The sequence below is a fragment of the Saccopteryx bilineata genome, chromosome 9 (assembly GCF_036850765.1).
Source record: "Saccopteryx bilineata isolate mSacBil1 chromosome 9, mSacBil1_pri_phased_curated, whole genome shotgun sequence".
NCBI lineage: Eukaryota > Metazoa > Chordata > Mammalia > Chiroptera > Emballonuridae > Saccopteryx > Saccopteryx bilineata.
The window spans coordinates 75,701,251-75,728,091 of NC_089498.1; the positions used below are offsets into that span (position 1 = coordinate 75,701,251).

General features: G+C 40.4%; 2 protein-coding genes across 7 annotated transcripts in view; one reads left to right on the forward strand and one right to left on the reverse strand.

The window, feature by feature from the left end:
• FAM149B1 (family with sequence similarity 149 member B1) overlaps window positions 1-21,274 on the forward strand; it is a 98,779-nt gene extending 77,505 nt beyond the window's left edge. For 2 of the 6 annotated variants that reach the window (XM_066242642.1, XM_066242647.1), the window contains 7 exons: window positions 5,253-5,377; window positions 7,103-7,209; window positions 10,227-10,451; window positions 12,518-12,641; window positions 12,862-12,987; window positions 15,999-16,077; window positions 19,256-21,274. In XM_066242642.1, the coding sequence (XP_066098739.1) occupies window positions 5,253-5,377; window positions 7,103-7,209; window positions 10,227-10,451; window positions 12,518-12,641; window positions 12,862-12,987; window positions 15,999-16,077; window positions 19,256-19,329 (860 nt within the window). In that variant the 3' untranslated portion in view covers window positions 19,330-21,274. The other 4 variants (XM_066242645.1, XM_066242644.1, XM_066242643.1 and 1 more) reach the window with 4 other exon arrangements.
• On the reverse strand, window positions 20,877-25,824 carry DNAJC9 (DnaJ heat shock protein family (Hsp40) member C9). The gene is made up of 5 exons (XM_066242652.1): window positions 25,511-25,824; window positions 25,259-25,399; window positions 24,403-24,657; window positions 21,939-22,022; window positions 20,877-21,613 (listed from the first exon to the last, which is right to left on the reverse strand). Exons 1-5 carry the CDS (start codon window positions 25,688-25,690, stop codon window positions 21,494-21,496), a joined length of 780 nt encoding a protein of 259 aa, XP_066098749.1. The 5' UTR covers window positions 25,691-25,824; the 3' UTR covers window positions 20,877-21,493.
• Window positions 25,825-26,841: the final 1,017 nt, after the last annotated feature.

Consider the following 26,841-nt stretch of genomic DNA (forward strand, 5'->3'; position numbering starts at 1 on the left):
AGATGGTCTTTATCATGTTGAGGTATGTTCCCTGTATTCCCACTTTGCTGAGAGTTTTGATCATAAATGGGTCTGGATTTTATCAAATTGTTTTTTCTGCATCTGTTGATATAATCATGTAATTTTTCTCCTTCCTTTTGTTTATGTGATGAATCACATTGATTGATTTGTGAATATTGTACCAGCCTTGCTTCCCCTTAATAAATCCAACTTGATCATGATGTATGACTAGGAAGTGACCTTTTGCATCCATCTTTTTAAACTCAACATTTTGTTAGGTTCAACTGTTTTGTTTGTAACAATAGTTTATTTTCATTGTTATAGTTTTCTGTTGTATGAACAAATCACAGTCTACTGTTGAGGGGCATTTGGGTAGCTTCTAGTTTATGTTTGTCAGCATACAGTGCTGTTATGTACTAACAGCATATGTACTAAGTACAGATGAGTTGTACTGCAGGGTAATAGATATGCTATTCCAACTTTGGTGGATACTGCCATAAATTTTTCCCAAGTGCTTGTACCTATTTCCAGTATTATATGAGAGTCCCAGTTGTTCCATGTTTGCCAGAGTTGATACTGTCTATGTATATATATTTAATATCCACTCTGTTGTATGCATGTTAAATTAAGTTCCATTTTAAAGCTGGTATGGGAGACTAGGACTAACACTTTTTTTTTTAAGATCTTACTCATTTTAGAGAGGGGAGAGAGAGAGAAGAGGGGGAGGAGCAGGAAGCATCAACTCCCATATATGCCATGACCAGGAAAGCCCAGGGTTTTGAACCGGCAACCCCAGCATTCCAGGTTGATGCTGTTATCCACTGCACCACCATAGGTAGGGTGAACTCACACGCTTTTTAAAAAAGACCTGGTTTATTTTATGAGAGGTTAAACTTTTGGAGATAGAGGACAAAGAATAAAGTCAGAGTCATATCCAGTCTCCAATAATAAACTCTAGTATTAAAGGAACTCCTTCAGTTTTCAGTATCAACCACTGAGGTATCAGAGAAAACTGTCATTTCACCTTTCACAATTTACCACTGTTGGGCTGTGAATTTATATCCTTTTAGTTTTTCTGAGCATACATAAATTTAGGTTATTTCAGTATAATTGTGATTTCTAGACTTAAAGTCTAAAAAAAAAGACAGTGATTTTGAAATGGAACTCAGGGATCTCCAGCTAGTTTGGTGGTTTGAGTGAAATGCCCTAAAATAGGAGTCAGCAAACTTTGAATAAAGAGCCAGATAGTAAATATTTCCGTCTTTGCCAGCCATCCAGTATCTGTTGCAACTACTCAACTCTACCCTTAAAAGCAGCCATGACCAATATGTAAATGAGTGGGTGTGACTCTGTATTCTCCTACGCCCTCAGTATATATTTTCACCAAAAGACATATAAGACTCTATAACAACACTATGTGCTGGAAAACACAATCTGGAAACTACCCAAATTTCCCTCAACATTAGAACATGATATATTCATACAATGGACTACTATATAGCAATGAGAATAAGCAAGCTACTCTTACAACTTTATTTACAAAGATAGTTTATGGATGGTAAAGGGCATGAGGTTTCCCTTTGGGACAATGAAAAGGTTATGGAATTAGCTAGTAGTGATGGCTGCACAACACCATGCATGCACTTAATGCCACTAAATTAAAATGATTAACATATTAAATGTTATGTTATAGATATTTTGCTACAATTAAAATTAAAGTAAAAGAAAACAAAACAGGTAATGGGTCCTACTTGGCCCAAGGCCACAGTTAGCCAACCTTGCTCTAAAGTGTTATCCCCATGAGAAACCATGTGGTGTAATGGTTACAAGCAGTTTATTACCACACAACCTGGATTCAACCACTGGCTCTGACACTAACTTGACATCTTATACAAGTTGCTTAACTTCGCTATGCCTGTTTCTTTTCCTATAAAACAAGTATAATACTAATATTTATCTCATATGGTTGTTTAAGGAATGAGTTACATGAAGTACATAGAGTAGTTGCCATAATATGTAATAGTGCAATAAATGTTAGGCATTATCATTACTTTTTAAGAATAGCATAAGGAAAGAGAACTTGCGCATTTTTGGCTTTGGTATGGACCAGTTGGTTAGTTGTTATTACGCTCAACCTGCAGGTGCTAGTACAAACCTATCTCTATGACCGGAACAATTTTTTCAACCTCTACATGAGGAAAAAAAAGCCAAACTGCATACTCATTGCTAGTCATATATACAAAAGGGTCACATGGCAACTTGTGGTATTTTAAGGTGTCAGCTGTTACCCAAAAGTATATATATAAAACTGAGTAAATATAATTTATTCATTTTTATAACTTGATATTTTTAAGATCATTTTAATTTTTAATCAGGCCAGTATTAAAATCTAAATTGTATAAAAATATCTATTATTTTAAAATTATTATTTTTAACCCTAATTTGCTAATTGGGAGACAAGCTTCACTGGACATTTTTGTCAAGAATAGATATACCTTCTTTGAATGAAACAGTAGTAAACAAAATGCTAATGGAAGTGATTTAGAACCAATGACTACCAGGAGTTCACATTAGTTTTACTCAGAAATATGATTCCTCATCTTGAGTTCAGTTTTTGAGCCAAAAAAAAAAAATTTTTTTTTTACAGGGACAGACAGTCAGAGAGAGGGATAGATAGGGACAGACAGACAGGAACGGAGAGAGATGAGAAGCATCAATCATCAGTTTTTCATTGCAACAGCTTAGTTGTTCATTGATTGCTTTCTCATATGTGCCTTGACCACAGGCCTTCAACAGACCGAGTCACCCCTTGCTCGAGCCAGCGACCTTGGGTCCAAGCTGGTGAGCTTTCTTTTTTTTTTTTTTTTTTTTGCTCAAGTCAGATGAGCCGAGGTCGCCAGCTTGAGTCAGACGCTCAAGCTGGCGACCTCGGGGTCTCAAACCTGGGTCCTTCCGCATCCCAGTCCGACACTCTATCCACTGCGCCACCACCTATTCAGGCTTTGAGCCAAATTTGATAATGAAAAGTGTTAAAATCCCAGTGTTTTAGAAATGCTAAAATCCAGTGTCTTGTAATTATGATCAATGAAGCTATGAACGTTCTTGGATATCCCCTGTGGCATACATGTGCAAGAGTTCCTCTAGGTCCCTGGTCAGCAAACTGCGGCTCGCGAGCCACATGCGGCTCTTTGGCCCTTTGATTGTGGCTCTCCCACAAAATACCACATGCGGGCGCTACCTCGATAAGGAATATACCTGCCTATATAGTTTAAGTTTAAAAAATTTGGCTCTCAAAAGAAATTTCAATTGTTATACTGTTGATATTTGGCTCTGTTGACTAATGAGTTTGTGACCACTGTTAGTAGGGTATATGCCAAGGAGTGAAGTAGCTGGTTCACATGGAAATGCACCTTTAACTTCACTAGATAATACCAAGTTGTCCAAAGTGATAGCACCAGGTATATATCATGTATTCACTAACAGTACACGAGTTCCTGTGCTCACAATCATCAACAGTCTGATCAATTTTAATTTCTGTCAATGTATAAAAGGGTGTTTCATTGTTTTTTCTTTCTCTATTTTTTGAAATATTTTATGTATTGATTTTTTAGAGAAAGGAAGGAGAGGTAGGGGAAAAGGGTGGAAAGCATCAACTTTTAGTAGTTGCTTCTCATATGCACCTTGACCAGGCAAACCCGGGGTTTCTAACTGGTGACCTCAGCATTCAGAGTCAGGGTACCACCACAGGTCAGGTTTATTTCTCCATTTTTAAAACTGGGGTATAATTTACATATAAATTCACCCATTTCAGTGTACAGTTCATATTTTACACCTCCTTTGTTCTGAACTGAATTCAGAATTTTTTTTTTGAGAGAGAGAAAGGGAGGGAGAGAGAAGCATCAACCTGTTGTTCCACTTAGTTGTGCCATTGATTGCTTCTTATATGTGCCCTAAGGCTTGAACCATTGCCCTTGGGGTCAAGACAGTGACCCCAGGCTCAAGTTGGCAACTCCAGCCCTTAGCTGGTAACTCTGGAATTGAACCGGCAACCTCAGTGCTCTACCCACTGCACCACCAGCCAGGGCCCCCATGCTAATTTCTTTAGATTTTTTCTTCTAGTTCACTAAGTATGTCTTCAGCAGGATATAACCTATCAAGTCTCTGCTGAGGGTTTTTTAAAATTTATTCTTTATTCAGTAAGAGGAAGGGAGGCAGAGACAGACTCCTACAGGCGTCCTGACCAGGGTCCACCTGGCAAACCCACTAGGGGGTGATGCCTTGCCCATCTGGGGCATTGCTCCATTGCTCAGCAACTAAGCTCTTCTTAGTGCCTGAGGGGGAGGCCATGGAGCCATCCTCAGCACCTGGGGCCAACTTGCTCCAATTGAGCCATGGCTGCAGGAGAAGAGAGAGAGAGAGAAGCGAGAGGGGGTGAGGTGGAGAAGCAGATGGGTGCTTCTCCTGTGTGCCCTGACTGGGAATCAAACCCAAGAGGACATCCACATGCCTGGTTGATGCTCTACCACTGAGCCAACTAAAATTGTCCAGGGCCAGTTTTAGTTTCTCTTTGTAGTTTCATTTTGTTCTTTTATAAATCTGCTTGGTTATTTTTATGTCTTACTCTTTACTCACATTTTCAATTGCTTCACTTGTTTTGCATTTTGAACCTAATAATTTCAATTTCTGAAGTCTTTGCTGACCTGATTGTTGTTTTTGCTTGCTCTTTCTCAAGGTATTTTGTCTCCTTGTGAGTTGTGATTTTTAAGTGAGTTTTAATATTGTTACTTTATGTGTGGGAATTCTTTAAGGCCTGGATTAACGATCTGAGGTTTTTCCTAGTTTTAGCTACATTGTCCATAGTAGTCACTAGTCACATGTGGCTATTTAAATTTTAATTAAAATTAAATTTAAAATTCTGTTCCTCAAACTAACCAAATCTTACATGCTCCATAGCCACATGTGGCTAGAGGCCACTATATTAGTGCATAAGTAGAACATTTCCTCAAATGCAAATATTCTGTTGCAGAGCTTTGCTCTAGAGATTTCCCTTTGCCAAGGAAATAGGCAATAAGCATTTGCAGCCTGGGAAACCTCTTTAAGTGGAATTTTTGTTTTGAAGTTTGTTTGGAACCACACAAGTGGTATGAAATTGAGCTACAAAGATCAAGCCTGAATTCTCAGGAAACATCTTTTTTTTCACAGTACTGTTGCTGGGGGTCTGGAGATGGATAATATTCTATTTTTTTGTTCAGATGATGAGAGTAATGTTGCAATCACCAGATCAGCTTCAGAAAGCTCCTGCGTGCTGAGTGAACCACAAGCTTTGGTCTTACCTCGAGTGCCACAGTGTACGGCTCTGTCCATCACCTCAAATCCGGTAAGCCCCACAGGGGAATATACTGGAGAATCTAGGACTATTCTTGCCAGAAGTTTGCTCAGTTACTTGCCTTAACTGTTATTTATGATTCAGTTGTTTTCCAATGAACTTAGGTTTTTATCTCTATAATCTAGTGACTCTATGTATTGACAAATTTAATTTCAGTTAAAAAAAAATAGCAGCCCTGGCTGGGTGGTTCAGTGGATAAAGCATCAACATGGCATGCCAGAGGTCACGGGTTCAACTCCCAGACAGGGCACATAAGAGAAGCAATCAATGAATGCCCAACTAAATGGAACTAAGTGAAATGGGTTGATGCTTCTCTCTCTTTTCCACCCACTTCTCTCTCTGGAAAAATTAAAAATATATATAGCAAATTAGAGTTAAGTATTCTCAGACAGCTCTTTTGAAAAGGCACATGAACTGTGCAATCTAGAATCACCTGTGATCAGCCTGGAAAGAGTGAAGGATATGATGAAAAGAGAGACCAAATCTCAGACTTTTTAAGGCCTTACTATTGTCCTTTGAATTTCTTTTTAATTTCTTTTTTTCTTGTCACTGCCTACCTGGTTTTTATATTTGAATCTGTTGACCTTTCTGCATTTAGTACTTATAACCTAAATACTCTAGTTTAGTGTAAAAGGCAAACTAGAGAAGCGGTCTCGATTAAGTCCATGGACAAGCATAAACATGGCCATTTCTTGCAGAAGGTTGATGAGCTTGGTCTCATCCCTGTGTAATGATTATGTAGTACCAGTTCTGACAGGATAGTTTCCTAGTGTTACTTGTGGCAAAAGAGTGGGGCAGGGTGGGGGAGGCATAGTGGAGAGGGAAAAAAGAAAAGAGGACTCTAATCCTTGCACCATGTTCATCAACCCTGGATTTTACTACCAGATCTAATATTTGCTTTGTTGATATAATGAGCAGATATTGTGCCAGCTGGATTTATAAAAGGGTTATTTAAAAATAGAATCAGCAAGGCTCACACCCAATCACATTACAGGATGGACCAAGTGAACTAATGTTCCTGGATGGTAATAAAATATTTCTATATGTTGAATTGGTTTGGCTGTGGTTTAGGAAACTTAAGCCCTGATCAGTTAACTTAAATGGTTCTAGTTAATGATAAAAGGAAGGAGAAGTGTTAATCCAAACATTCTTCAAAGAAAGTGGGAGGAAAATGCATGGCAAAGGAGATTACCAAACTGAAGACCTGGGAGAAAAGAAACGGGACCCTGAGGTCATGATGCCAGTCCAAGTAAGATGAACTCCTTCTACTAAAGTCTTCAGAACTTCAGTTAGCATGGAGAGCTAGGTACCCAGGGTAGTGAAGAAGAAGTGAGTCATTTGTGTAGAGTGTAGGCCTGTGTGATGGTGAAAAGATTATGTTAAAGTTTACTCTTAATTTTTAAATTTTTGTTCCATATTTGTGTTTTCTAATGTAATAACAATAATAATAAAGATCCTCTCTGCCCTATGACAGTGCTGCTAAGTGCTTTCATCTAGGTGGTCAGGCTTTCCCTACCTGCTGTCAATTAGGAAAGGACTATGATCCCAAGTTCATCTTGACAGTGAACTTGACAGCTGGGCTATTGGCCAAGATATTACAAAAGGCATAGGATAAAAATGTATATGCGACCTAATTTGGCAATAACTTTTGGCAAAGTTGGGAAACTAAACAGATATCTTCACCAACTAATAATAAGTAACATCTTTTACATGTAGATGAGTTTCTGTCAAGCAGCAAGTGGTCATCAGCCAAATGTGAATGGTCTCTTGGTTCATGGGATGCCTCTACAGCCAAGAAATCTCTCCCTAATGGACAAACTCCTGTGAGTATAAAATTCTAATAGTCTATAGAGTTTATGTGGATCACCGAGAAGTAAAAGTAAAGTCAGTCAATCAATATGTATGTATTGAGTAGGTACCAAGCAATCAGACATCTCAGGAGTAAAAACATCTAAAGGAAATGGTCTCCACTCTCAAGGAGCTGATAATATAAGTGGAAAGAGAAGCACACACAGGTAGAAAGAGACCTAACCATATAGGGCATTTTTGTGACTGAGCGCCAAGATTGTGGCACCCAGAGTGAGTGCTGTAACAGCCCCAAAGAAGGCATTTTGGTGGATGTGTAGATTTGAACTTGTCCTTGAAAGATGGGAGTTTGGATAAGCAGAGAAAAGCAGAAATATCTCCTATTCTAGGTAGTAGAAATGGTTTGGGAAAAGATTTGGAGATGGTAAAATACAAAATATTTAGGAAAGACCATTTTTGCTATAGTAGGAAAGAGGTCAATAATCTCACTAAAGACTATTGACTATCTTCTATAATTAAAATAGACCATGGTATAATTAGTGGGAAAGACTATGAATTTAATGAAGGTTGTGACCAAACTGTGTGTGTGTGTGTGTGTGTGTGTGTGTGTGTGTGTGTGTGTGAGGGGGTACTTAATACCATGTTTTTAAGATCCATTCATGTTGCTGCACATAAGTTTCTCCTTCACTACCAAGCAGTACTCTAAGAATATACAATTTGTTTCTACATTCTTCTGTTAATGAATGCTTGGGCCGTTTGCAAGTTTGGGCTGTTATGCATAAAAGCATAACAGCTTTTTGGACTGGTCTTTTTAGTGGACCTATGTTCTCACTTTTCTTAGGTCAATATCTAGAAGTGAAACTGCCACACAGTTTTCCCAAGTAATTGTACTATTGAATATTTTACACTTCCGCCAGCAATGTATGTTTCAGTTTGGGAGCACATATATTTAAATCAGGAATTTGAAAGATTTCACAGCAGTAGAACATATATTGGATTGAAATGATAGGAACTGAAGGTAAGGAGTCTAATAGAAGTTCAAGCATGAGCCACTAATGGTCTGCACTGAAGCTGTATCAAAGGATGAGAAAGGAATGAAATATATTAGTAGATATTGTAAAGTAAATCAAACTCTATAAAAAATAAAGAGCCCTGGCCGGTTGGCTCAGTGGTAGAGTGTCGGCCTAGCGTGCGGAGGACCCGGGTTCGATTCCCGGCCAGGGCACACAGGAGAAGCGCCCATTTGCTTCTCTACCCCTCCGCTGTGCCTTCCTCTCTGTCTTTCTCTTCCCCTCCCGCAGCCAAGGCTCCATTGGAGCAAAGATGGCCCGGGCGCTGGGGATGGCTCTGTGGCTTCTGCCTCAGGCGCTAGAGTGGCTCTGGTCGCAACATGGTGACGCCCAGGATGGGCAGAGCATCACCCCCTGGTGGGCATGCCAGGTGGATCCCGGTCGGGCGCATGCGGGAGTCTGTCTGACTGTCTCTCCCTGTTTCCAGCTTCAGAAAAATGCAAATAAAAATAAAAATAAAGGAAGCACAGTGAACTCTGAGATTTCAAACTCAAAGGAAGTTTGGGCAGATGAGTTTGGTTTAGGGTGTGTTGGGTGTACAATGATGGACGATCTTGTGAGAAAGATGGATGAGGTCAGATTTGATAGGTGACCTAGAAATCACTGGGCTAGAGGTAATAATCGAATCCAGAATTGTGAAAGCAGGATGTATAAAGAAATGCATAAGTGAATGATTAGGGAAGCAGCAAAACCAGAGAGGTCTCTCGTAATGCTCAAGGTTTACCCTATTCCTTGATGGGTACTTTCCCTTCAAAGTCTTCCAAACACGGAGGCATATTTTGCAATGGAAGCCACCAATTTGGCCTAAAAGGTTGAGGAATTTGCTGAAAGCCGACGAGCATGTGGTAGAGCTTCACTGTTTCACTTTTATCGTCATTTCATTGTGTAAATGCTTAAAATAAGAGCCAAACATCTGCTTAAAAAACAAAACCCCTGAATCTGTAGGGCTGTTTAAGCGACTGAACTGTTTGGGCAAAGTATTTTCTTTATCAGTGTTCTGTTTCACAGTCATTTATGCAAATGAGGCTCTGCTGTGGTCCTACTACCCTCAGCAGCACAGGGCTCTGGACCTTTTGCCTGCTCCCAGACTCCCAAGGAACCCAAACCTATATCCCTGCCCAGCTCCGATTAGCTCAGGATTTTACTCTCTGCAGTGGGAGCCAGTTTGCCTTTCAGCTAAGCCTTTCTGGTGACATTTTTCATAACAAAAGGATGCCTCAAATATGGTAGAAATTTCAGTCCCTGAGGTAAACTTTTGGGAAGCAATTCAAAGAAGGGACCCTTCAGATTAGCCTCCACTGGTCAAGGAAGGAAATGACTGGGACAGCAGGTGAATAAAGGACTGGATTTCCCAAATCTCCATTTTAGTAAATTAAATGTATAACTGAAATGATGCCCTTCTATAAAAACATATTCCCATACCTGAACCTAGATTGTGTAACTTGTAGAAACTAGGTGACTTATTGAACTTTTTTTTTTTTTTTTTGATTTTTCTGAAGTTGGAAACGGGGAGGCAGTCAGACTCCAGCATGCGCCCGACTGGGATCCACCTGGCATGCCCACCAGGGGGCGACGCTCTGCCCATCTGGGGCGTCACTCTGTTGCGACCAGAGCCATTCTAGCGCCTGAGGCAGAGGCCACAGAGCCATCCTAAGCGCCCGGGCCAACTTTGCTCCAATGGAGCCTTGGCTGTGGGAGGGGAAGAGAGAGGCAGAGAGGAAGGAGAGGGTGAGGGGTGGAGAAGCAGATGGGCGCTTCTGTGTGCCCTGGCCGGAAATCGAACCCAGGACTCCTGGACGCCTGGCCAACGCTCTACCACTGAGCCAATCAGCCAGAGCCAACAATTTTTACTTTTACATTTTCTCCCTTATATGTATTTTATAGTCTGTCTTTTAACTTTTGAGTTGTTTCTCCCAGTACAGAGTAATCTTGATTTCACTGTGCTTTTCTGATTTGGCCACTAGAGATCTCGATGACAAGCTACTTATGAGGCCTGGGTCCAGTACCACCCTTTCAACTCGAAATTGGTCCAGCCGAGCCCTAGAGCTTCGTACTTCATCCCTGTCTTACACAGTGCAGTCCGCCAGGAGACGCAATCCCCCACCACGCACCCTTCATCCCATCAGCACAAGCCATTCACGCACTGGAACCCCACGGCCTGTGGAAGAAATCCTCAGAGGATCCCGAGTGTAGGTTTCAAAAGCAGAATTTCTGGAAACTGTGGTAAAACTAATGAAGAATTTTACAAATTTAAATACAATGTTGAAATATATGTATAGAAACTAATCATTACATATTATAATGGACTGCACACTTTCCATCACCCACTACAGAAAACAAAGGGTTTAAATTTGAATTAAATACAGATATTGGATTTTTCTGTTGATTTAGCTTAAGATTTCTATTTCTGCAAAAAAAACCCAAACATTAGCTAGGATACTTCAGTGACACCAAAGGAATAAAAGAAATATGTATTTTATTAACCTTTTTCCTTAGTGGGAACATGTTCAGTGAAATTCATCCCAAAATAATAGTTAACTCTCCTTTAATGTTTTTCTGTACTATTATGAACTGCTTATTCCATTGACAATGAAAGCTTCATAAACCTCAGCGTGGTTGCAAAATACCTCTTAGCACTTCTTAGAAACCAACACTAAACATATTCTCTCCCCTTATCCCTCCCTTCATTCACAAGACACTCTGAGCCCCATCGTGCAAAAAGTAGCTGGAAGCCAATTTTTAAAATAAAGTTCTTAGTTAAATCACAGAATGTCTTAAGATGGTTGATTTCTAAGACTATGATCAAGGGCATGAGATATGCCTGACCTGTGGTGGAGCAGTGGCTAGGGTGTTGACCTGGAACACTGAGGCCCCAGGTTCCAAACCCTGGGCCTTGCCTAGTCAAGGCACATATGAAAAACAACTGCTGGGAGTTGATGCTTCCCACTCCTCCCCACTTTCTCTCTCTCTCTCAAATCAATAATCCTTAAAAAAAAAAAAAAAAAAAAGTGGCTTGGCCTGTGGTGGCACAGTAGATAAAAGTGTCAACCTGAAACGCTGAGGTTGCCGGTTAAAAACCCCAGGCTTGCCTGGTCAAGGCACATATGGTAGTTGATGCTTCCTTGCGCCTCCCTTCTCTCGCTCTTTCTCCTCTAAAAATGAATAAAAATCTAAAAAATAAAAAGGTATAACAATGCCATACCTGTTTTGAATTCAGCTTCTAATTAAGCACATTATACTTCTCTACCATGTTATTTCTTGATTTTGATTTTTCAATTTCTTGTTATAATTTATCCCAAAGAACTCACTAAAAGAGATGTCCAAAACCCCTAAAAATCTGTCAGGACACCAGGGTTCATCTCAGCTGCTCACTATTATGTTGCTGAGGCTGAATCTATACCCAATATAGCTACAGATTCATTCATTTAGGAATGAGTGGGCTTGATATATAGTTAAGCTCCCATGCCTGCTGAGAGTGCTTTTTTTCCAAAGTAGAAAAGAAAATGCTTTGTGTTTTTTGTTTTTTGAGACATAAAAGTATCATTCAATTTCAATTATGGTCTTGAATACAAGTAGTAATACAGCAAACTGTCTAAATCCCATGGAAGAAAATGGAGCTTCACTGGGAATTATATTTATTAGTGACAAGAGCAGACAGAAGGCCCAGAAAACAGTGGGGAATTCCATTAAATGTGAAATTACAAATCCATTATTGGTAGGGAAGTGCAACATCAGATAGGGAAAACTGCTTTATTCCATTTTTTTTTGTGAAAGGGTCAACTTCTGCTGTGTGTCCAGTTTAGTTTCAACAAGTCATAAAATATTATGCAAGAAAAACAAAATCCTTTTATTGAGATTTCTACTTTAAAACTTAAGGCAGCTTAGGCCTGACCAGGCGGTGGAGCAGTGGATTGAGCGTCGGACTGGGATGCAGAGGACCCAGGTTCGAGACCCCAAGGTCGCCAGCTTGGACCCAAGGTCACTGGCTTGAGCAAGGGGTTACTTGGTCTGCTGTAGCCCCACGGTCAAGGCACATATGAGAACCCAATCAATGAACAACTAAAGTGCCACAATGAAAAATTGATGCTTCTCATCTCTCTCTGTTCCTGTCTATCCCTCTCTCTCTGTAAAAAAAACCCAAAAGCTTAAGGCAGCTTAAATCTCTGTGTATGACATTAAACCGTTTCATTTATTCAATTCTGATCAGTCGGCTTCTACTGTTCTAACCTGATGCTTTCATGCCTTGGATCTGCAGTCCAGTGGTGGCTGACTCACTCTCTTCTCCCTCACCAATACCCCTGAGTCGAAATAATCTGCTGCCACCTATTGGCACAGCTGAAGTGGAACACCTGAGCACTGTGGGGCCACAAAGGCAAACGGTATGTCTCTTTCCTATTGCCTTTCCATGTGTTTATATAACCTCATGGATAGTATTCTAGTCTTCGTTTATACAGTATTTTGTCAAAGTATATACTGACTTCTATTTAATGACAATGGAATGGGAGTGCTTGGCCCGCAGTTACCATACCTGGTAGGGTTGATGTAGCACATGCAAAGCAAAATTGTTTCATTTCTTCTGTACTCTTGTGTCTTCCACAGAAAACCCATGGTGATTCCAGCCGAGCTCGAAGCGCAGTAGTGGACGAGCCTAACCATCAGCAGCCACAGGAGAGACTCCTTTTACCTAACTTCTTCTCCAGGCCCAACACAACTCAGTCCTTTTTGGTAATGATTTGTTTCTTTTTCTTTTTAAATTTTATTTATTGATTTTAGAGAGAAAGGGAGAGTCAGGAACATCAACCTGTTCCTGTATGTGCCCTGACTGGGAACTGAACCGGCAACCTCTGCTTTAGGACGATGCTCCAACCAGGTTTTGGTTTTTTAATATTTATTGATCTTACAGAGAGAGGAGGTAGGGAGTGAGAAGCATCAACCCATAGTTGTTTCACCCTAGTTCACTGAATGCTTGTCGTATGTGCCTTGACCAGGAAAGCCCAGGGTTTTGAGCAGGCGACCTCAACATTCCAGGTTGATGCTTTACCCACTGCGCCACCATAGGTCAGGCTCCTCTATCTTAATAGTTGAGGAAAAAGAAAAAAAAATAAACAACTACTGTAATTGGGCTGACTTAAGACTTTATAGTGGCTTAATCAATTCCAAGCATAAAAGTTGAGGTTCTAACAATAAAAATAATTTAAGTACATTTTGTTGAAATTCTAACTAATCTCTGTCACTCTTTTAACTTGTAGAATAAGGTAAAATGAAAATTAAGCCTGAAACATCACTGGAGGCCAAAATGACAAAACTGAAGCTGCCCTACTTCAGGCACATCATGAGGGCAGGATTCTTTGGAAAAAGACAATAACTCTGGGAAAAATAGAAGGGAGCAGGAAAAGAAGACCAAACATGAGATGAATTGACTCCATAACAGACACCATAGGCATCAGTCTACAGGAGCTGAGGAGGGCTGAAGAGGACAGGACACTGTGGACACCACTCATCCACAGGGTCACCAGGAGTTACAGTCAATTCAGTAGCATGAAACACACACAGACACCTTATGTATAAATGACAAATTCTAAACAATTTAAAGTTTAGATCTTTCTGAGAACGAACAAAAATAATAATAAAGATAAAACCCCAGTGCATATCAGATCACCGCAACTTCATTCTCTAATGCTGCTCTCATGGAGTTATTATACCAATAGTGATATCAGATAATAATGGGGACTGGTAGATGGGCAAGTTAGGACTTTTGAGATGCTAACATTTCCTTACCATTTCATGTACATTTACTAGCTCCTTTTAAGCAAGGAACAGAAAAAACCTGGTTGCGAGGCAGGAGGTCATGCACTGACCTTGCCCAGCTGTATACCAGGAGCTCAGCCATCCACATCTACCTTTTGGCAAGAGGGCTTGTTGAGCTTGGGAAAGTGACTTGGCCACACTCAGTACCCAGGAACCAGGGGCTGCACAACCTATATGTTTTTAGGATGGTGGTGTTTACAGCCCACTTATCCTAACTAACTCATAAACCCCTGAATTGATAGAACCTAAAGCACCATACAATCTTTCCTCTACTAGAAAAATGAGAAATGAACAGGACACTGTATTAGTTTCCTAGGGCAAATGATCACCAACTGAGTGGCTTAAAACAATAGAAATTTATTCTGCGCCAGAGCCCAGGAGTCCAAAATCAAGGTGTCAGCACAGCCATGTTCCCTCTGCAGACTCTAGGGAAGAATCTTCTCTTGCCTCTTTGTAGCTTCTGGTGGTTGCCAGTAATCCTTGGCTTTCCTAGGGTTGCAGCTTCCTGCCTGCCTTCACATGGCCTTCTTCCCAATCTGTCTCATAAAGATACCAGTCAGAGTCTAGGGCCTACTCTAATCCAGTAACCTCATCTTAACTTGATTTTTATCTGCATACTTTTTCCAAATAAAGCCACAGGTCCCCAGTAGATATAAACTTTGGGGGACACTATTCACCCAAATAGATCTCAGAAGGCTTGATTTAGGGTGAGATTCACCCAAAACACAAGCAAAAGGGAAATGTGAGCATCTCTGATTCTTACTCAGTGTGAACCCTAGAAAGTTTGAGAATGTTTATTTTGTCTACTCATAATTTGTTCCAGAACATTTGTTAAGTAGTGTCTGATGATTATATTCTATAACTAGATTCTCTCATATCAAACTTAATATTTGGTTGCTTTAGGAAGAAAGCTATACACATGAAAAAAATTCAGTTTCTTCATTTTCAGTTTACAACAGTAACAAAAGTAAAAATTTCTTACCTTAGCCATTTCTCTCCCAACTGGCCGTCATGGAAGGGAGGTGAGCTAGCTCAGTGTAACTGGGCACTAGGGTTGGAGTCCTGGGCCTGGCACCAGACTAACCTCTGCTCCTTGGTGTTCTTGTCTAGAATGGAAGTACAGTTCGTGGGCCATTTGGCTAACTACCTGTCTTTATTTAAAAACAGTTTTATTAGGACAGAGCCACCACGCTCATTCATGTAATGTTTCTGGCTGCTTTCCTAATGTGACTGCAGAGTTGAGCAGATCCAACTGCAGTCTATTATCTGGCCCTCCACAAATAAGAGTTTTGCTGACCCCTGATCAAAAGCATGGGACTTCACCAGAAAAAAATCCTGAAATCTCGATTCTAGTACTCTAACAGGGAACTGAGGGATGTTTTTTATTCCAGAAGTGCCAGCGAAATGGCACGAATAGTTTTTTTTGATATTTTGCATTTTAATATTTTAGTCAGATCTTAACATCTTTAAATTCCTTGGGGTAATTTTTTTGAAATCTTTGACTTTCATGTTGAGTTATATTGCAAGTATGGGAGTCAGATGTTTTAGAGCTGCTGAAAAGGCTCTCTCTGTTCTGTTGTTTTAAACAGTCAGCAGGCAATAGAAATTGGATAAAATTCCCTTGGCAACCAATTATATCTAGAAATATTAAACCATATGGATTATTTATAAATGCTAAGCTTTTCTTAAAGGCATATAGTTGTAGAACTTGCGATTTTCACAAGCTAACAAATACATTTGTGGGCCTCTGGCTTGGGATTTGTTCCCTTGGTATATACCGAGTGCAATCAGCCAATATGTCCCTCAGATTAGCAGATGGCATGCCAGTTACATTGTTGTCCAATTTTAAGGTTTTCCCTTGTAAATCTACTAACCTACTATCCTTTGGGAGACAAAGCATTTTAAGTGTCTTCTCTTTTCTTTTTCAGCCGGACACACAATATTGTCATTTATGTGCTTTTGAGTATCCTCATCAGGCCCGATCTGGTAGGGGATTTGCAGGAACAGGTGGGGCCATGACTGTTATTTTATTACTATGTGGCTATGTTAAGACACTGCCTTTTTAAAATTTTTTGTATGCTTATTTTCCTGTGCTCTGGATTTTCATACTTTGTTTTCCTACATCGTTGTAAGTCATCTCATTCATTTTGGAAGATGGGCAGAGGCGGATTTAACAGCGGGCACACCAGGCACATGCCCTAGGCCCCAACTTCTGAATGGTCCCGCAGAACCCCAACCTGACACTTTTTTCTAATGGCACCATTGGGTTTCATATATGCAACTTTAACACTAGTACATAATATTCTTTATTTAAAAATATGGTTAATATGTATTTTTATTTTCCCTGTCTCTTTTTTATTTAAGGGGCCTAATATTTTCTTCTGCACCCAGGGCCTCTACTGACCTTAATCCGCCTCTGAAGACGGGATATAAAAAGATGGAGAGCTCTATTGTTCAGAGCCAGAAAGTTCCAGATTTGTTTTCTCATATGTAAATTATCCTCTCATCACTCTGGCAAAGTAAACAGTACTTTTTCTTTAATCTAAAGAATTCAGCCATGCCGGAATAGGCAGTGGTGCAGTGGATAGAGCATCGAACTGGAACACAGAGGACTCAGGTTCAAAACCTCGAGGTCGCTGGCTTGAGCACAGGCTCACCAGCTTGAGCATGGGATGATAGACATGACCCCATGGTTGCTGGCTTGAGCTAGGGGTCACTCACTCTGCTGGAGCCCCCCCCCCTGCCCGCCATCAAGGCACATATGAAAAAGCAATCAATGAAGAACTAAGGTGCCACAATGAAGAACTGATGCCTCTTATCTCTCTCCCTTCCTGTCTGCCCTATTTGTCCCTCTCTCTGTCACAAAAATAAATAAAAATAAAAAATTCAGCCAAATAAGTCATTTTTATAACATTCAGACACTGCATTAATGTTATTATGTAGGCAAAATCCATATTGCTATAGATTAAACTGCTTTGGTCAGTTAACCTGCTAGGCCAAGGGAAGACAAATTCTAAAATGTCAAGGTATTCTGAGTCTGACTCTATCCCATTTCCTTTTTGGTTTCCAAGTTATACACTATTCCCACAAGCGTGATGGGAGAAATTTAAGAATATCTTAATTCTTCCTACAATGATCTCCTTACCAGCCATCAGGGTCATTCTCATTTTTGTGAAATTTACAACTGGAGCAATTGTATGTTTTCTGTTAATAATAAGATTAATCAGCAAGTACATTAAAAAGCAATCTGCCTCAGTCCCTGGCCGGTTGGCTCAGTGGTAGAGTGTCGGCCTGGCGTGCAAGAGTCCCAGGTTCGATTCCCCACCAGGGCACACAGGAGAAGCGCCCATCTGCTTCTCCACCCCTCCCCCTCTCCATCTCTCTCTTCCCCTCCCGCAGCCAAGGCTCCATTGGAGCCAAGTTGGCCTGGGCGCTGAGGATGGCTCCATGGCCTCTGCCTCAGGCGCTAGAATGGCTCTGGTTGCAACAGAGCAATGCCCCGGATGGACGGGGCATCACCCTTTGGTGGGCATGCTGGGTGGATCCCGGTTGGGCGCATGTGGGAGTCTGTCTGACTGCCTCCTGGTTTCCAACTTCAGAAAATACAAAAAAAGCAACCTGCCTCAGTCTCTGTAGTCCAGGGAAATTCTCCTAGTTCAATTCCTAGTGGCAGTATGGTAGTCTGAATGCTTTCAATGGATTATTTTCTTCAATCAGAAGCAATCCTGCCTTTGAGCTAAGTTATTGCACTAGGCCATTTTGATGGTCAGGTGTAACTAGTATAACATTTAGTTAAATGAAACACATTAGTCTTTTTCAATTAGTGTACACCTCTTTAAAACTAGGTTACTGCTTTCATATCAATATAGTTTTTGTTTTTTCCATAAAATATGCAAGGTTTTTATTGTCTTGGTAAATACAGTGTGTCTGTAAAGTCATGGTGCACTTTTGACAGGTCACAGGAAAGCAACAAAAGATAATAGAAATGTGAAATCTGCACCAAATAAAAGGAAAACTTTCCCAGTTTCATACCTATTCAGTGCAGTTCGATGTGGGCTCACACACAGATTTTTTAGGGCTCCTTAGGTAGCTATCCTGTATAGCCTCTACAGATTCGTCTGATGGCCTACCAGAACAGGGTTTCTCCACCAAACTGCCAGTTTCCTTCAACTGCTTATCCCACTGAGTAATGTTATTCCTATGTGGTGGCGCTTCGTTATAAATGTGCCGATATTCACGTTGCACTTTGGTCACGGATTCAAATTTACAAAACACACTGAACTTTCCTCTGTACCGTCCACACCTCAACTGGCATGGCCGTGGGCTGCTCCGCTGTATACATGGTGTTACGTCATGATCTGTGCATGCGCACATGCTGCCACATCATCCTGCAGAAACTGGGTTTTTCTTTTATAAGGTCTACCGGAAAGTTCTGTCCATTTTTGAAATAAAAAATACAAATTTTTCTTACTGTCAATAAACTTTATTAAATAATCTAATTGCCATTATTATGATTTCTTGCCAGCGTGAGGGCAATTTGTATATCCCATTTTTAAAAAATGTTTCATCTTTTGATGCGAAAAATTGAACCAGTGCTTGTTTGATATCTTCTTCATTTTTGAATTTTTTGCCCTTCAAAAAATTTTGTAAGGACAAAAACAAGTGATAGTTGAAGGGTGCTAAGTCTGGGGAATATGGTGAATGCGACAGACATGCTTCTGTAGCATTTTTTCCTTGTTGAAATTCGTAAAAATTACAGTGGCGTAAATGAAGCCATGGGTACACTATCGCTTCACAAATAAGACTTAACATGAATCAACTTTGTTTTAGTTAATTTGCTACGTCAGTATGTATACATTTAGTGATAAAAATAGGCACACATGCACCATAAAAACGTGCTTACGTGTCAAAACTTGTTGTGATAGAAACGGACAGAACTTTCCGTTAGGCCTTATATTTGGTGCAGATTTCATATTTCTATCGTCTTTTGTTGCTTTCCTGTGACCGGTCAAAAGTGCACCATGACTTTAAGAACACACTGTACATACTTTACTACTTATTCCCAGCCTCCCAATTTAAAATCCAACTGAGGACTGGAGCAAATAAGCCCTTAGATGTGAACTTAAGGTTACCAAATCTAGAATGTCTACTAATGTTACTCTATGATGTTCTCTTTGTCTAACAGGTCCTCAATTACATGGGTCTACGAAATCTCAAAACAGGGGTGGACCAGTTTCTAGAACCAGGCAGGGACCATAGGGCAAATGAGAACGCACTCAGGCTGCAGGGAACACATGGGAAGATTTCATGAAAGTGTTCACTCATCCTGTGATGTAGAGCTTGTATACAAGAGACAACTTCAAACTATCTTCATGAAGAGTCATTCTACTACAACTGCCTGAGGAAATAGAGAACCTGCCAAAGATTGCATAGGTACTGTTTCTATCTCCAGTTACTGTCTTCTTTCAGCATTCAGTTAAACTTCCAATAGACAGAAAAATTTGTAACAAAAGATGTAACAAAAGAATAATTAATCCCAAATTACTGCTCATGTTGTCTGTTAACAGTGAACAGTTCAGTTATAGGATTTTATGAGGCTATACATACACAGAAAGCAGCAAATGACGGAGAACATTGTTATAAGCTATCACTGGCATTGGAATACCTCCACTTATATTGATTTCTAGAGTTGTACTCAGTGTTAAGTCATTTTTAGGAGACAGGGCTGTCAAAAATCTGAGCTATTCATCAGAGATGTCATTCCTAAAGCTTTCTCTTTAGCTGTCCAGTCCCATAGGCAGATAGATATGGAAGGGATAACTAAATATTACATATATATGTTGAACACTGGTGTAAAGTAACATGTAATAAAATCATAACACATACTACTTTTTCTCAGCTAGGACAGCTCAGTCTTACAGTGCCTGCTTGACACCAGGTTATGCTTTTCTAAAAGTATTCTAGTTGTCATATTTTTTTCAAATATTAAACTTAACTTGCCAGATTTTTTTCCTACAGCTCTAAAAGTCAATTTAACATTTTATAGAGACTTTCTATTAGTGAGCCAACAAGATGCAACTCCCTAAAATTGCAGACACCTGGCAATTATTTAGTACGAACACATCCTAAGAAGTAGAGAACTTCGGCATCCTGGTTTTACCATGGACCTTTTCCTGAGAGCATTCATGAATGCAGCAATGGTTTTTACCATGGCCTAAATTTATTTTATTTAAATTTTACTGCACTTAATTTTAAGGATAATTCCGGTTTTAAATTTTATTATTAATCTTCAGAGGGATAAAGTCAAATGATCATAAACTTGGGGTAATTTTTTATTTTATCAAACTGTTCCAATGCTAACATATGAAGACAGATGCTTCAAACAACCTACATTAAATTATATTTTTAATACAATTAGAGTATTTTTAACCTGTTTATGACAAACTGAAAGAACGTCATGTGCTTATGTCTGATAAATTATGATACATTAAGCTCAGTAACAGAGGGCCTATTTCATGCATATGGCATTGACTACATTAGTCAATAGAGATTTTTAAGTTGAACATTCCCTAGAAAACTTCCATGTATTCTAATGTACACATCCAATCCAACTACATATAAATGGAAAGCTCTGTACTAGTCTCACAAATCAGTGCCATGAAGTGCATGAAAACCAACCCCTGATGCCTCTCAGAAGTCATTTACCCAAACTCCCTCACCTTTTCATAGATGAAAATACAAGTTCACACCAACTCAGTGACTGCTCAAGGACATGTAGCATTATCCAAGAAATTTTAAAACTAAAGTCATTTTTACTTGTTTAATCATGTTAAGTCTTATAAAGATGCTTGAAGTACTATGAGCACCTGTTTCCCCTATACTTCAAGCAAAGGGTACAAACCTGGTTAAACAAAACAAAACAAAACAAAAAAGGATCTACTCAAGAATATTAAGACAAAAAGCAAACTATCAAGTATATGGAAGACAGATGTCCAGCAAGTGTTTTGAAGGCATTCTAGGCAGGTAGTGAACCTGTTCTAATAAACACCCACAACACTCTGAATATTGCTACAGGTCACTCTTGTATGTCAGCTGGTAAAGGCAGTAGGACAGACCTACATTCTAGATAAAGTTCCTTGTACAGAAAATCCACAGGAGCAAGTGCTGTCAGAAGTATACCATCCTTTCCCCCTTCCCTCAATGATCACCACCAAATTCCTTCATAAGACTTCACAGGCTGTCGGGATTTCTAGGATATTCTAAGATCAGGTTGAGAGACTCTGGTTTGCATATTCCATCTGAATAATTTAGGCAAGACAGACAACTTTTCTCAAGTGTTGAGTTGACTTGTCTTCAGATCTTGACTGCACCTTGCCTACAGTGGCAATTAACACACCAAAGGCCTTTTGAAGACAAAATTCCATTATTTCTTTTCTTTCTTGAGAGCTGTTTTTTTCCCTCCTCGTCTGGAAGGTTTGCAGTATTTTGCTTCCATCTGAGCCAGAAAATTGTCCATTTCCTTTTGTCGGTCATTTTGTCTGCTCTGTTTGAGAGTTAAAACACAAGCTTTCAAAAACACAAACTATCCATAGAGACAGAAGTACTTAGTGGTTGCTGGGGCTGGTGGGAAGGGAGAATGGGGAGTGACTCCTAACGAGTAAGAAGTTTCTTTTTAGGGTGAAGAAATGTTCTGGAATTAGATAGTGCTGATGGTTGTACAAGTTGATCAATATACTAAAAAACCATTGAACTGTACACTTTAAAAAGATGAATATATAATATATGAATTGTGTTTTAAAAGAAAAAAACAAAATACCCACATTATGAAAGATATGGTAGCAACTTTCACAAGCAGCTACCAAGTTTACCTGAATGATGGCTTTCAAGCTATCTTCTCCATCAAGTCCCAACTCCTTCCTGCTCACTTCTGCTTCTTTAGCCTCTTCCTGAGCCTAAAACAGAAACTCACATGAGACTCCATGGCAACCAAAAAAATATACCCTCTTGGCCAAAAGCAAATCTATATAAGATTCTTTTCTAAAAAATACATTTTTTGTTATTTATTTTTAGAGAGAGGAGGCGGGGAAAGGGAGAAAGAGACAAAGATAAAGTAGTGGATAAAAACATTGACCTGGAATGCTGAGGCTGTCAGTCTGAATCCCCAGGCTTGCCTGGTCAAGGCACATACGAGAAGCAACTACTACAGACTGATGCTTCCTGCTCCTCCTCCTTTCTTTCTCTCTCTCTACTCTCTTTCTCCTCTCTAAAAATCAATACATAAAATGTTAAAAAAAAAAAAAAAAGGGCAAAATTGCTGACAGTAAGTAGCGTATCCTCTGATTCTGGTAAGCATTTCTGAGTTTTCCCCATTTCTACTTGTTAGAGATAGCAAGTAGTTGTTACTAATAATCACGTGTTAATAGGGAAAAAAAACAAAATGCTCGAAGAGTTAAATTAAGAAAGGTCATTTAACCAAGGATGTCCTCAAAACATTGCCGGGATTATTGTATGTCAGCTGTAGTTGGGGGGGGGGGGGACTTCCCGAGTAGTTGAGTACTCAGAGTAAGCACTAATAAATTCAGTCTTAACTTTTCTTTACTTGATTTCAAAATCACTTGCATTTGCCAAATTTTCCTTGGGTAATGATTCCAATATACCACTAGACTACCTTGGAAAAGGTTAATAAATTGGGTTTTTTCCCTCAAGGCAACAACTAAAACTAATAAGAGAATCCAACCAACCCCAGTGAATTTTCTAAATAGTAATAACTACTATTAATACTGGGAATGATGTCACATTGGGACCTTGTTATTCCAATAAAAAGACAGTTTTCACTGTCTCAGTCTTTGCATCCAACTTCTTTTTTTTTTTTTTAAATTATTTATTTATTTATTTATTTTTACAGAGGCAGAGATAGACAGGGACAGACAGACAGGAACAGAGAGAGATGAGAAGCATCAATCATCAGTTTCTCGTTGCGCGTTGCGACTTCTTAGTTGTTCATTGATTGCTTTCTCACATGTGCCTTGACCGCGGGCCTTCAGCAGACTGAGTAACCCCCTGCTGGAGCCAGCGACCTTGGGTCCAAGCTGGTGAGCTCTTTGCTCAAGCCATATGAGCCCGCGCTCAAGCTGGCCACCTCGGGGTCTCGAACCTGGGTCCTTCCGCATCCCAGTCCGACGCTCTATCCACTGCGCCACCACCTGGTCAGGCCAACTTCTTTTAATATGTATCCCCCTCCCCAAGTTTCCTGAAGTCTCTCAAAACTATGCCATTCCTCACCTCCCAATACACTAGGGAAGTTTCTCGAGCTAATATCCTATTACTTTAATACTGCTGTGCTCAGATTCACCTGAGAAAATCATTATCAACTTAAACTGTCAGCTTAAATCTAAACAGATGTAGCCTATGAGCCAAAGTGCTAGATCTCGATATATATTCCACTTCTCTCAGCACACACAGTCAGCTCTCCCCTGTGAGTTATCTATCTTGTTTCTAACAGCTGCAGACCTGCCTGCACTCCCAGGTCAGTCAGGTACCCACCAAAGATCTAAAATCTTCCCCTGTCTGCTCTCCATGGAGTTCCCATTATGAAAGCCAGGTCAAGGCAATGGTTACTTAAGTACCAGTCTGGTTTTCCCCAAAAGACCAGGGGCTCAGATGTTTGCTGCTTTGAATCTACTCCCTCCCAGACTTCCAGCTGTCCTTAAGCTCCTTTCCTTTTCTATCATCCCTGCCCCCACCAACTCCACAGTTTAGTATGAGTGTAAAAGACATACAGGTCTCCACCCCCAATTCTCCAAAAAGTGTTCCTCAAAGTTTATTTGGAAAGACACCCGCAAAATAAACTATATAGTTTGTTTTAAAAAGTGTATATTCTGTTCCCGACTCAAGAGCAAAGGAATCTGTGTTAACAAAGCACAGGTGTGTTTTTGGTTTTTTTCAAAAGACAGTCGCTGTTGCCCTCTCCCCAACCCTGGCCAATTGAGAACCACTGACTGTGTAACTGGACTCCATTACTTTATCTTCTGAGAAATGCCTCAGCAAAGCTATAAGAATTGGCCCATAAGAATGTTTGAGTGTGGCTTAATTTAAGTTAATATTAATTATTTAAATAATCCATGGAGTGAAATCTTCTCAAGCAGAACAAATTAGTGAAAACAAGTTCCTCTTCATGAGCTGGTATGCTCGTTTTATTAGATGATAACTACACAGCAAGTTAATCCTCATCCTTATTTCAGTAGTTTTGTCTATATCTCCATTACTGTAAATACCCCCAAATTCTTTAGAAGCAATCAGTATAAAAGTAATAAATAGCATTCAAAATCTTACCCTCCTTTTTCTAGCATTCATCTTTTGCTTTGATTCTTTGACAAAGGCATTATAGGATGGGACCTCTCCAGCATCAATGGCTTGCTGAATAATGTTCCTTATCCTGGGTTCATCTGTGTACTGCACACACAGCACAGACTCCATGATCTGATCCATGTCCCCTTTGAAGTCCAGATAAGCCTGTTTAATATCAGCCAGCTCTTCTTCAGAACCTTTGTATGTCTTCTCAAAAGCTTGAATGTCTTCTAGAGATATCTAAACAAATAAACGTGTTTTAACTTTGAGAATTTTATTTTTAAATGTGTACTAGTAAAGCTACATTTAGGTGTTGAAATGTTTCTCCCCAAATACAAGTTGATCAGGTTGAAACTGTTTCAAGAAACCAAATTTTCTATGCCAAAGCTTTTCCAGTTCTCCCTAGTCCAGCCTTAACAACTACTAAATTATGGACCAGAAATATTCAAGTGAAGTTTCCTATGGTGAGAAGAGACCCAGAGAAACACTAGGACTTACACTTGGATATATAAAATTAAGCACATGTTGTAAAAAATTCAGTCCCCCCTTTTCACTACAATCACTCTACATCAACAGGTAATATGTATATAAACACACATATACACATGACGGGGTTCAACCTAAAGGTGACATACATTTGCTCTTCAAAGACACACTGTATACCTTCCTGAGGAATGTGTGTCTGTGTGTCCACTTCAAGGCCAAATTCCCCTTCCTACGCAACACAAAACGCCATGATTCAGAGGCACCCGATAACCGTTTATTGAATAAATAATGGGAATAGTCACAAAAAGTCTCAGGAATCTCCTACCTTCTTCTTATTATTTTATTTTATTTCTACCTTTTTGAAGAGTAACCTCCAATAAGCCTCCCAGTCCCGGTCTTGGTTGAGCACATCAGAACCGTCGTCCACCGTCCCCTGTTGATTGTACACTGCTCTCTGCTCTTTGTCACTCAGAACGGCGTACACTTTCCCGAGGATCTGCGGGGAAAGAGCATCCACAACTCGCCCCGGCCCCTCACTGAAACCGCGCCGCGAGAAACGTCAGGCCGGGACCCGGCCACCGGCCGGGCGGAGCAGCGATTCCAATACCTGGAAGCGGCGGGTGGCGTCCTCCTTGTCGTCTTCACCCACCCGGTCCGGGTGCACTTGCAGGGACACCTTGTGGTAGCCGCGTCGGACCTCGGCGTCCGAAGCCTCGCGCCGCACACCCAACACTTGGTAAAGGTCGGCGGTGCCGAACATGTCCTCGCACAGCTCCAGCAGCCCCATGGCCAGCAAGGCGCGCAGCTGGCGGCAGCCTCCACGAAAACGGCGGCTCCGGGGAACACTAGCTACAGCTCCGCACAGCTTCCTTTTCCCGCGCAAAAGCCCTGGGGGCCAGCGTCACAAGAGGCGCCGAAGGGGCGTGGCCACGACGCCGCACTTTACGTCTGTGCAAAAAGCGTCGTAAAAACGCCAGCTACGACGCGAATTGATGTGGTGTGAGGCAGGCCTGCGGCATTTCTCCTGCTGCGCGAGCCAGTTATTCCGAGGAACCGGGTGTAGTTAAGCGTTTGTCGCTTCCTTTCCTCACTCACTGCTCCCTACTCTAGAAATTTGGCGCCTATCTTCTCTCCAATGTCCCGAGCGCGGAATGTTTTTCAGTACGTGGAATGTTCATATTAGGTTAAACCTGTACAGTTTTTTTGTTTTGCTTTGTTTTAGCAAAAAACAGCATACCATCAGAATTTGGCAATTTCACATGGTTCATATACATTTTTTTTTTTCCAAAGAACAATTACAAATGGGTTGTTTCTTTTTCAAAGATGATCCTGACGAGAGTACCTAGAGCTGTAAAGCCCAAATAACTTTGCAACCTACAGGGTGGAACTGCTGGGTAGATACAGAACTTCCCTTGAGCCCTGCAAAAGTCTACATTAAGCAAAAAGCACAAAATACAGATCTTTTAAAAATTCTTTATATGATAGGACTTACAGATTTGACATTACAGAATCATTCCCTTTCACTACCATCTCCTGAATCACCTTCCACTTTGGTGAAGAGAATATGACCCACACCCTCATCTTACTAAAATACAAGCTACTGAGATAGATAATGCTTTCTAAAGTGCAGAGCGAAATTTTGAGCATATTACATTGCGTATAAGACTTGAAGACAGGCTGATGCAATCATCCAAGACATGGTGAAAAATACGGGCCTGGAGATCCAAGGCCAGGCTAGCGCTAGAGAAAACTGGAAACCAGGGTAAGGGGGAGCTCACACGGGAAATGTGTGGACCGATCTTTGACAAAGGATAGACAAGGGCACAAGGTGGATACATAAGTTGGCAGAAATTCAGTAGTTCAAAAAAATACATTATCTTAATCCATTTCTTAGCACTTCCCCTCACTAATCAATACATTTCAGTCATTCTCTTCTAT

Bases quoted from the DNA above. Each gene is read 5' to 3' on its own strand.
- DNAJC9 (XM_066242652.1), bottom strand. From the start codon at position 25,690: ATGGGGCTGCTGGAGCTGTGCGAGGACATGTTCGGCACCGCCGACCTT. The intron at 25,400-25,510 runs GTATTGGAATCG...CTTTCCCCGCAG, and splicing joins ACGCCACCCGCCGCTTCCAG to ATCCTCGGGAAAGTGTACGC. The intron at 22,023-24,402 runs GTAAGATTTTGA...TTTCTGTTTTAG, and splicing joins TGAATGCTAGAAAAAGGAGG to GCTCAGGAAGAGGCTAAAGA.